This window comes from Trematomus bernacchii, unplaced genomic scaffold (genome assembly GCF_902827165.1).
Source record: "Trematomus bernacchii unplaced genomic scaffold, fTreBer1.1, whole genome shotgun sequence".
Classification (NCBI taxonomy): Eukaryota; Metazoa; Chordata; class Actinopteri; order Perciformes; family Nototheniidae; genus Trematomus; species Trematomus bernacchii.
In genome coordinates this window covers 17851965-17863971 of record NW_022987593.1, presented here as the reverse complement: position 1 = coordinate 17863971, position 12007 = coordinate 17851965, and the positions used below count along the sequence as shown (strand labels likewise).

General features: G+C 40.9%; 2 protein-coding genes across 2 annotated transcripts in view; one reads left to right on the top strand and one right to left on the bottom strand.

The window, feature by feature from the left end:
- The window catches only part of LOC117482047 (metal transporter CNNM1-like), a 57771-nt gene that overhangs the window by 9549 nt on the left and 36215 nt on the right, over positions 1-12007 (top strand). The window lies entirely within an intron of this gene.
- The window catches only part of LOC117482077 (nuclear factor 7, brain-like), a 32549-nt gene continuing 22077 nt past the window's right edge, over positions 1536-12007 (bottom strand). The window contains exon 2 of the mRNA XM_034130076.1: positions 1536-3346. Coding sequence (XP_033985967.1) covers positions 1947-3329 — 1383 coding nt within the window. The 5' untranslated portion in view covers positions 3330-3346 and the 3' untranslated portion in view covers positions 1536-1946. The remainder of the gene's footprint in view (positions 3347-12007) is intronic.

The following is a 12007-nucleotide window of genomic DNA, read 5'->3' as shown; positions in this document are numbered from 1 at the left end:
ATAAATAAGTGGTCTGAAAAAAGTTAATGACAAAGAAAATACACATAACCTTCCTCAGGCAGTGTGTTTGTCCCGGGGACAGGAGACCCCCCCTTGATGAGAAACTGTAAGAAATGATCGGGGAATCCCTCCGGAGTGGAGTCATGACGACTGGATCTGAATTTTTTTTTTGTTTTTGGTGGTTTGTGTTCCAGCTGTCGAGCTATGGGATTAGTTTTGTTTCATAAAGATAAAGCAACACTTTCTCAGAATAAAGCAAAACTATGAGTTTAAAAGAAAAAAAACTGAGTCAAGCAAAATAAAATACATTTCAAAAATAAAACTCAAATCATTTGTGTAATCATGTAAACCATAAGTCTTTTTTCTTTGTTTTCACATAGGTTTTTGTTTGCAGTTCTTGTTGCTTCTTTCTCAATGATCAGACTTTTGCTCTCGCTGCAGCCCTTCTCGTTTACGCTCCCTCATTTTTCAATGTCCCAAGGTGGGCGGGACTTTCAGGGGTGCGTTCCCATTGGCTACTCAGTTTTTGAGTGACAGCCCATTACACCACAGATCATACAGTGCAACTCATGCAGCAAACTCCGCAGTCCACTCGGCCACGTTAGTGTTGGCGTCTCCTCGGGAGTTTTCATGAACATATCGGACTTATCTTATGGATTGCTGTGCATTAGACTTGTGTTGTGTAGTTTATACTTTATTCCAACTTTAAATATTTGAATACCTGAACACACTGCTGCTGTTAAATAGTTTCCCAATTTGGGATTGATAAAGTGTCTGTCTATTTATTTATTTTATAGATTAAAAAAACACATCTAAAATAACTGGATGGCCTACCTGCCTGTCAGCCTTCCATCTGTGCACAAATTTATCTCGTGCCCTCATTGGTCATGTGCGCGTTCGTGTGTGTTGGAGGAGGGGCTCTGTAAGGTAGTGGCAGATTAACAGACCAGACCTAGGCTGCATACCAACACAATTAGGAACATGCTCACATCTTACTATGTTGGTCTGAAGAGCTGAAGCATTCATACACAATGGATACAAACTGTGTTGTCTCATTCTATATCCTGTGAGAAAATGATATACATTTAGCATTAAAAATGTGACATACTGATTCTGAGGAAGATCTGAATAATCAACAGATTTGAATGGAATCTCTAACATTTTCATGTAGAATAAAGACAAAAGAGTGATTATACAAATTAAATGTATTGAAATTTGAACCAGAAGAAGAAGTCTCAAAGAATGTTTTAAATAAAAGCACATAAAACAAAAAGGTGGATAATAATACAATCTATTAAATGTATATGTAAATACATTTGTTCAGCTTAGACAGGGCTGGGAGGGTTACTTTAAAATGAGAGAGATTTGGTTACAAAGAACACAATGTTGCTCTAGGAGGAGATTCAGGTGATAAGATGGGGGGGGGGGGTTACCCTGGTTGCTGATTGGCTAATGGTTACACAAGCCAACACATCATTTCATTAAAATGCATTTTATTTTGTATCTAATAAATGATTCGCTGCTCAAACTTGCAGTTGGATTAAACATATTTTTTATTTTCCCATCAAGCACAAATCACAAATGAACAAGTTGTAACGACATAGTTTCAATAAAACAGAGAAGGTTAAACTATAACCTGACATAAAGATCTGAATCTGGGTGAGATCATTTCAAATGTAAAGAATATATATCTCTTATTTCCTCTAAAGGAAGCAGTTCAGCGTATTTGATGAACATGATGTTACTTGGATAAAAGTGTCTGCTAAATGCACGTGTTTCAATTTAATAAAGGTTGACAGTATGATCAAAAAGCAGATTATCAAACTCAATAACAACAAGAATAAAAACATGTTTAGAATAAAGAGACAGCAGGAGGACAGGTTCAGAGGTCAGTGAATGATCCCTTTAAGAGATGATCATCATAGATATAATGATCCTATGTATCTCTACCTGCTCTGATCCACTGTCACACACACCTTCAGCGGTAATATCTTCACTTCCTCCACAGTGTTAATGTATGGAAACATCTTCTCAGTGAAAGTGTGTGTGAAGGTGTGTATGTGTGTGTTAGTGTCAGGGTCAGAGAACGACAACTTTCCTCTGTTCCAGTCCAGATCCACTCTGAGCCTCTGGAGCTTCTTCTTCAGGCGGAGAGGAGTGTCTGGAGCTGATGGTGGCCGTGCTGTGTATTTACCTTTATAGAAACATATTCTCCATAATCCAGACTGTGTGTCTCCCTTCCTCTGGGCAGACTCTGCTGACACACCCAGTGCCCAGAGTGTACTGTCTGTAACCTGGACATCCCAGCTGTGAGTCCCTGAGTTAAAGCCCTCAGAGCCCAGAACAAAGCCGTATCTATCAAACCTCTCTGGATTATCAGGAAGTTTCTGTCTCCCTCCTTGTCTCACTCTGGTCAGATCTTCAGACAGGATGAGGAATGGATTAGCAGTGTTTGGGTCCAGGATGAGAGGAGAGTAGGACACCATGTCCTTCATCTTGCTCCAGATGTTGAAGCTGAGGTTGCCCAGGTGTTTGGCCTGGTCTATCAGAGCTCCTGAGGGCAGCTGTGGATCCTCCAGCAGGGGGCGCTGCAGCCTCTCCACTGCAGCCTTGTAGTTGTGCAGGAAGGAGACGTCTTCATCTCTCAGCTCCTCCTCTGTGGCTCTGACTGTGTTGGAAAGAGCTGCTATCTCTCTGCTCACAGCCTCCATCTTCTCCTCCATCATCTTCCTCTTCTGCTCCTCTTCCTCCCTCAGTGCAGCCATCCTGGCCTCCTCTTGCTCTTCTAGAAACTGGTGAAGCTTCTTAAACTGCTCCTTGATCTGCGTCTCTGTGTGTTGAGCCTGGACCTTCATGTGTCCTGCTGTTTGATCAAACTCCACTTTAACTTCTTCAAAGAGCTTCAGTTTCTCCTGAAAGGGCTGCAGAGACTTCTGGAGCTCCTCTCTGAGATCCTGAGCAGCTTCATCGATGGGTCTGAATCTGTGGTTGGTGTGTGTTTTTGAATCTCTGCAGATGAGACACACTGGCTGCTGATGGTCCAGACAGAAGAGTCTGAGTTTCTCAGAGTGCAGACTGCAGAGAGCCTCTGGAGGTCTCTGATCTCTCTCCTGTAAGAAGGTCTCACACAGGTTCTTTAAAGCAAAGTTATAAGGTGGATCTTTTGAGATTCTTCTCTTACAAAATGGACACTCCTTCACTTCTTTCCCATCCCACCAGGTCTGCAGACAGGCTTTACAGAAGCTGTGGCCGCAGGACAGAATGACAGGATCTCTACAGACTTCCTGACAGACCGGACAGCAGAGATCTTGCTCTAACTTGGACGCCATGTTGTCTCTGAGTGAAGCTGAAACACAGCAGACAGGAAGTACAGTCAGTCATGGCTCCCCTCCCCCTCCTCTACACTGTAAAAACTGTTCCGATGGTGAAGTCAACAAAACTCAATTTTTTTATGTAATTTACTTGCCCTAAATTAGTTTTTTTTCAATGTGCGTTTAAATAAGTAACACGTAAGCAACAATGAGAACATGTTTTAAGAACTCATTAATTTGTAAATTAATATCACATTTTCTGAACTTTCTTTAAAAAGACGTTTTGGAAAACGTAATAAAAATGCTTTTTTCAACGCCACGGTCATGCCACGCCCTCAAACGAGAATAATAATTTTGAATAATAATCAAAAAAGTGTGAGACTTCCTGTTCCTCTTTGCAGCGGATCCTCCTCAAACCATCGTAAAACAAGTAAGCATGCCACCTGAGTTATTAATTACTGCTTTTTAACTAGAAAGTGTTATTTACTTTTCTTGTATTCACTATTTTGAACGAAACATCGACATTTTAATGCATGCCAGCGCCATTACTGCTGTTAAAGTTAGACTCAGCCCTGTCGTGCTCATGTAGTCTATTTCTTCACGCAAAGTTGTTGGGCAAAGTTTGCATCAAGTGCTTACCGACGCAATTCTGTTAAAAGTGGTTAAGTTAAGAGTATGTATTAAGAATCAACTCTGCAAACTGTTCCCCTGTGCCGCTCTAAGCGTTGGCCCGGGCACCGTGATGCGGCCGCGGGGCTCAGAGGCTCTCCTGCCGTGCATGTTGTGCGGTAAAATACCTCCGTTAAAACTATTCCCTACTACTTTATAACCCAGCGGTTATGTAAGAGTAAGTTACTAATGCGCCTATTTGATATTAATTCCTCTATATGTATTTCGCCGTTTGTTTTACTGTGATCAATGAATTATCTTTCAACAATCTTAGTGTACCCAATTTAAACTCATAGTCTGCAGTTACAGCATCGAGTTGTTATTATACAAAATTAAGTGCAAACTATATTTGTCATGCTTTTGCAACGCTATCCATGTTGGAATCTGCAGGAGAGTTAACGTTAGCTCTCAGTAGAAAGTGACGGAGGTGATTTCAGTTAAGGTGCATTCAGGCGCAATTCAGTAAAAGTGTGTATTGGGCGAGGAGGCATGTATAACGTCAGCAAGATGTGTTCAATGTAGTACAGTAAAATGCAGTCTTTAGCGAGAAATATCAATAAATACAGTTTTATTAAGGAGATGTTTTACTACAACATAAAGTAGATATTAGACAGTATGCAAACGAGACACTAATGCATTTATTGCCATCACCATGCTTTTTCAAGACTCTTTTAAATTCTATCATTTTATAAGGACTTTGCAGATGTCTGTCAAGTCGCTGCAAATTACGGTAACTCCTTCTGACGTCATAGCTACCCACGTATAATATATAAACAAAGTCTTGGCTTTCAGAATATGAAACTTTTATTTCCAAAATCACACGATAAATACATTTGTGAAGCTTGTAAAGGGAAGATGACAGGCACCTCACTCGCAATCTGCTCCTCCGCAGCGCCGCACCCCTCCCTCCGGCTGAAATTATGAATGTACAGTAAGGCATAGTAATCATAGATAACACGGCAGGGTCCGTTACAGTTTGTTTTCATCTGATTTCAAATAAACAAAGTCTTGGCTTTCAGAATATTAAACTTGTTTCGGCAAATTTAGATGATAAATACAACTATGAAGCTTGTAACGGCATAATTACTTAAGAGGAGAACGGAGTAATTTAACGTTACAGCAGGCATAACAACAGCCGGTGTTTATTTTATTATTATATATAGTCGTTATTCATTTGTTTTAAAGCTCAATAAGGAAGATTTAAACTTTCACACACGTTGACCGGCGAAAAACTCTGCCCGGTTCCCTCGGCCCCCACCACGTTGAATAAACAGAAGGCTGCTTTTGTGGAGGAAGTTACAGCGCTACGTACAGGCTCGGCATATGCAGCTTTTTCCAGCGGTATCCATAAATCTCTTAATTTTGACCTCAAAGTGCACCAGATTGATGCATTTAACTTCAATATAAAGAAAAACGTCTTCTGTTGTAACAACAATAACATTATAAATAGTAACATAGCTGAACATGGTAACATTTAGCTTTCAGTGTTACTGACCTGAGATGTTTTTATTACATGAATTAAGGTGACTGAGGCTTTTTAACATAGACTTTTCAGTGTCCCACATACCCACATACCGTTCACCATCCCCCACCCCCCTACTGTATGTTGATTTTTGACTGTTTGCCTACATGTAAATGGGTGGCATTTAGTACCTACCCCCCTCTGAGTGAATACCTGTTGTACCTGTCCGGGGCTAAGCCCATAGGACGATGCTCTGATGTCATCACCCTCGCACATTTGTCATATGTTTACAAAAAACGATGTTAACACTTTCTCGTTCTTAATATATGCTATATTTAGGGTCGATATGTGTTGAATTTACTTTAAAATAGCAGATCACTGTGACCGGATATAGTTTTTTCGGCTTAGTGAACGTGTGTCTCTTCCTCTGCGGCTCCTCCGTGCAGAGAGTTTGCAGCGGTGCGTGTCAGCAACGTGCAGTCAGGGGAGGCACGGATTGGCCGTTGGGAGAGTCGGGACTTATCCCTGGCCAGCTGTGAGTTCTGGAGAATCACAGAACGGCCGGACGCCAACGGCCCGGTTCGCTTCCTGTTTTTGTGAAGGAAGCGCCATCTCCTGGTTAAATCCTGAAATTGAAAATCTGGCAACGCCCTCTTGGAAAATAGTGGGAGGGCTTAACATTCCCAGATACTGGTCTTTGGCAGGTCTTAGGCAGGTAACTGGCAGGTAGTAGGCAGGAAGCAGTAAGCCGGAGTCTGAAATAAGATGTTCCATCTGTATGTTTCGGGGTCCGTCGCTTACCAATGACGTCACGCATTGTGATTGGCTGTACGGTAATCGCACGCTGATTGGTGTAACTAGGGGCGCTTTATAACAATTCAAAGTGCTTTACAGAATCATTAACACTTAATAATAAGACAACAGAGAGGAACACAATAAATAAACATAATGGAACAACAGATCCATTCAAACAATGCATAAAAGAGATGCAGAATAGTTTAAAAACAACATTGTAAATACGGTAGGTGCTAAAACAAGTTAAAAGGCTTCTGTGTAAGCAGCTGTAAGACGAACATGACTTGTACAATGTTAATAAATGTATCAGCAAAGCACAAATAATGCTTATAGACAATAAATAATACCATTTATTTATTCTTCTCATTGATATTTTTGTGATTATTATTATGTTTTCTTATTGCATTCATCAACCAAATACAGTATTTCTACTGCATTACAGTAAATATTGATTAAATCCTCATAATGGATGACATTGATATTGTATTCATTTTTTTTTTTAAATAATGGTATCATGTTATGATATTTCAAAAACACAAATAACACAATCAGACACATTACGCATCATTTCTATATTCTCCCAATCGATATTATAAATGTCTATATAAAGGCAATGTTGTTAAACTTGTTTTTGAACACTTGTGCTTTTATTTTGAAAGTAATGTCGCTTGTGTCCTGCTTGTATTTTTTGAAAATATTCTCGAGCTTGATTCCACAGCTGGATTGTGTGGCCCAACCTTTATACAGTCTATGGGCCCTGTCACTACCCGATCTGCCGCCCTGCCCTATCTGCAGTGCGCATGTGCCAGATGGTCCGCCATATTGCACAACTCCGTACGGCAACCCAACTACGACACTTGACACAGTGGCATTTGGCAAAGAACACAAAGAAAACTCCGAAAACCGAGAGAGATGAGTTATTGTTATTACAACGTGACTTCACTATTATTTAACAACTCTTTTTATTGGGTTCTTTTATTTGGGGTTAAGTACATTGTCAGAATAACTGAGAAATGGATGTAACTTCTGTTAGACAGCTATATGCTAGACATTTTTGCATACATTCACAGTAAATATTTATTCAGTATGATAGCTGTCTAACAGAAGTTAAATCCATGTCTCACTTATTCTGACAATGTACTTAAACCCCAAATAAAAGAACCCAATAAAAAGAGTTGTTAAATAATAGTGAAGTCACGTTGTAATAACAATAACTCATCTCTCTCGGTTCTTTTTCTGCTTTGCCAAAAGCCACTGTGTCAAGTGTCCTAGTAGAGTTGCCGTATGTAGTTGTCAAATATGGCGGACCATCTCGCACATGCGCACTGCAGATAGGGCAGGGCTGCAGATCGGGTAGTGATAGGGCCCATAGACTGTATAAAGGTTGGGCCACACAATCCAACTGTGGAATCAAGCTCGAGAATATTTTCAAAAAATACAAGCAGGACACAAGCGACATTACTTTCAAAATAAAAGCACAAGTGTTCAAAAACTATTTGGTCAAATGTATTGTAAAACATTTATATTTTTAATTACAAAAAATACTGCAAATAATGCAATACATTATAATCACAACAACATCGACAAATATATTACAATAGGATATCTAATATAAGTTATATATATATATATATATATATATATCAATCGACAGTGTAAACATAATTATGTAAATAACCCAATTTGTGTTCTGTGAAACGGAAAAGGATATTACATTGTTTTTGTTACTTTCGTTGCAGTGTCTTAAATGTAATTTAGGTTAACTTCCTGTTTTATTTAGATGCTTTTATTTTTAAGGTGTTGCTATGGAAACAACATGACGGAGAAAAAAGTAATATCTTCTACATATAATAACAGACAAAGTAAAGAATGAAGTGTATGTTTAAATGTTAGCACCCCCCGACGAGGCTCAAGCTCTTACGTTGAGTTTCAATTCATTCGGAATTTGGCCGTGTAAAATGTCCTCTTGGGTTGCCGTACAGCCAATGCGTGACGTCATTGGTAAGCGTAACGGACCCCGAACACATCTGGTAGGCCGAACACATATGGTACCTACACTGGTGTTGTGCCGTAGGTTGAAGGCTTGCCGTAGATTGAAGCCCTGTTCGCGGGGACGCGCAAAGGTGACGTCATCGCCTGTATTGAGCGTTCGCCTAGTTTTCTAAGCTTTTTTCTCTCTTTTGAATGATATATTTCCCATCAGATTAAACAGCAAACGGCTGAATAAATAATGTGCATACAATTGCGAGGTGGCTCGTTTTAAGGACACAATCTTCGTATTGGAACAAACTTCCGTTTTTAAGTGTAGTTTGGAACCCCCCCTATATCTTTGTCCAGGATAGTCACAACGTCACCAAAATCACACTGGTGTTGGCTGTTCCCCTGTAGTTTGTGCTCACAAAAGCATTTTACTCTTGGCCCAGCAGGTACAAAACTAAAGAGGGGCTTCCATATCCGGCAGAGCAGGTGTTGTAGCTGCCGGATTTGGAAGCCCTTCTTTAGCGGGAAGGTTGCTTACGTAGGACAAAGCAAATAAATACGCACCGACACTTTCCCATTCATAAAAGACTGCGTACCGGAGCAGGACTTGCGTACGGCACATCCTACGCCGGTTTCCCCGCCTACATCACAATCAACTCGAAATGCGGCGCAGCTTTTGCGGGCTTCACGTAACGCCCATATTTGCCTATAAATAGTCAAAGAAACGCCCATTAATTCATTCATTTTGACTGACTGCATGAAGAAGATCGCAGGAAACAGCTAAAAAAGACATCTCACACCGTGTCAGATTTGGGTTATTTTGGGGAGGTCGAGATAAATCATATTGTTTGGTGGATGCAGTTTGAACCAGAGTAGCAGCATGGAGGACGGATCGTCACCAACATAAATAAATAAGCAGTGGCGTTTTCTCCCGGAGGCCAAGGGAAGCCAGGCTTCCCCTGTTTTTTCGGATTGTAGTTATAATTTAAATAAATAAATAAAAACACTTTGTTTTGTTTCGATAATTCTCCTTTGCTGTGTGTTGCTGCCGGCCCGTCTCTCCCCCACTCTAAGTATTTTACAAAGAGTGAAACAAACAGCGCCCCTCTAGATGTTATGGTGAAACAGTGGATTGCATTCACTGTTGCGAGAGGAGGCCAGCTAAATCGGGCTTCCCTTGGTGAAAAACAATGGAGGGATTGACCAATCAGATGAGGCCCACGTGATGCCCCTGCCAACCTGTGATTGGCCAGGGCCATGCCAAGGGAAGCCAGACGCCTCTGGCTTCCCTTCAGAGGCGGCTGGCGGCTGGCGATTTGATTGGACACTGCCTTCCAATCGATCACCTGAATAGATGAGATTGTTTATATTTTTTAGTTACTTTTGGACTACGGACTGAGCTAATTACAGAGACGAGGACTGTTGCTGCACTTGCCGTGTGTTAGAAAGGGAAGGGAAGAGAAGGTGGACTATCACATGCAAATGTTTCTGGACATAATTGTTTTTGAATTCATGTGTTTCATACACGCCTACTGATACTTTGATGTGAACGTAACACTTTAAAGGTCTCCTGATTTACTTTGTGAATGAATGCTTCTTTTTTATTCATTACCGAATCTGCACTGCGCATTGAGCGGCTGGTGTTGCATTTGGGGGGGGGGGGGCGGACCTGTCGGTTAGATAACAGGCGTGTGCAAGTCCTGCATCTGTGTGATACAAATGTGTGTAAAATGATACCGGGCGCTGTAATCACTCATCTGGTTACGTTATTGACCACCCCACCCCCCCCCCCCAACCCAAAAAAATGGGCTTCCCCTACATTTTTCCCCACGCCACGCTACTGTAAATAAGTGGTCTGAAAAAAGTTAATGACAAAGAAAATACACATAACCTTCCTCAGGCAGTGTGTTTGTCCCGGGGACAGGAGACCCCCCCTTGATGAGAAACTGTAAGAAATGATCGGGGAATCCCTCCCCGATCCCTATTTTTTTGTATTTGGTGGTTTGTGTTCCAGCTGTCGACCAATGGGATTAGTTTTGTTTCATAAAGATAAAGCAACACTTTCTTAGAATAAAGCAAAACTATGAGTTTAAAAGAAGAAAAACACTGAGTCAAGCAAAATAAAATACATTTCAAAAATAAAACTATAAGTTGCAAACAAATCATTTGTGTAATCATGTAAACCATAAGTCTTTTTTCTTTGTTTTAACATATCTTTTTGTTTGCAGTTCTTGTTGCTTCTTTCTCAATGATCAGACTTTTGCTCTCGCTGCAGCTCTTCTCGTTTACGCTCCCTCATTTTTTGTTTTTCGATTTTGACACAAACGTCCCAGGTGGGCGGGACTTTCAGCGGTGCGTCCCCATTGGCTACTCAGTTTTTGAGTGACAGCCCACTACACCACAGATCATACAGTGCAACTCATGCAGCAAACTCCGGAGTCCACTCGGCCACGTTAGTGTTGGTGTCTCCTGGGGAGTTTTCATGAACATATCGGACTTATCTTATGGATTGCTGTGCATTAGACTTGTGTTGTGTAGTTTATACTTTATTCCATCTTTAAATATTTTAATACCTGAACACACTGCTGCTGTAAAATAATTTCCCAATTTGGGATTGATAAAGTGTCTGTCTGTCTATTTATTTATTTTATAGATTAAAAAAACACATCTATGTATTTTCAAGCTAAAGGTGATACACAATATAAACTGTATACTGTTATTTTTTCAAAGACATGTTACATTTCAAAAGCATATATTGCTATGTTTCGGACAAACAATTAAAGGTAGGGTAGGTAAGTTTGAGAAACCGGCTCGAGATACACTTGTTGTTATATTCCATGGAATGCTCTTAACATCCCGATAGCAATGAATATCTGAAGTGCTTTGACAAAAGATCCATAAAAAAATGTCATCTGTGGAAGCTGTAATACTGTAAAAAGCACGACCAATCATTTTAGCCCGGCTAAAATAACTGGATGGCCTACCTGCCTGTCAGCCTTCCATCTGTGCACAAACTTATCTCGTGCCCTCATTGGTCATGTGCACGTTCATGTGTGTTGGAGGAGGGGCTCTGTAAGGAAGTGGCAGATTTTCTCCGGTTGTGTATTTTCAAATTCTATCGAACTCGAGCCGGTTTCTCAAACTTACCTACCCTACCTTTAAAGACTGCTTTAATTGAACAAATTCTACAATATAAAAGTGGCAGATTGGCTTTATTAAACAGACCAGACCTAGGCTGCATACCAACACAATTAGGAACATGCTCACATCTTACTATGTTGGTCTGAAGAGCTGAAGCATTCATACACAATGGATACAAACTGTGTTGTCTCAAGTAGTGTTACCAATCCCGCTTCAATCTCATTAGTATGCATAAAAAAGTGACAGGTCACACCTTCTAAGTCCCGCCCCCTAATTGTGTTAATGACCCCCCTTTGATATGCTAATGAGCCCTTTGTTCGAGGTGTTATCGCGTACAGGTGTGACATCCTCCCCGGTACCCCCCACCCCCCTCAGCCCACCCCCCCCCCCCCCCCCGTCACATACAGGTGCTACATCCTCTCAGGTAGCCCCCCACCCCGCTCAGCCCCCACCCCTCTCAACCCCCTCCTCCTCCCCCCTCCTGTCCGGTCGGCATGTTCGTTACAGTTTAAATCTTCCGGGGCAGAATTAGAAAAGTGCCGGTTAAAGGTCTTCTATGTTATTTAATGAGCTTTGAAACAAACTGATATGATTCGATATTAAACCAACTAATTATAGTAGATTAATTAACTATTCAAAAACGTGTACA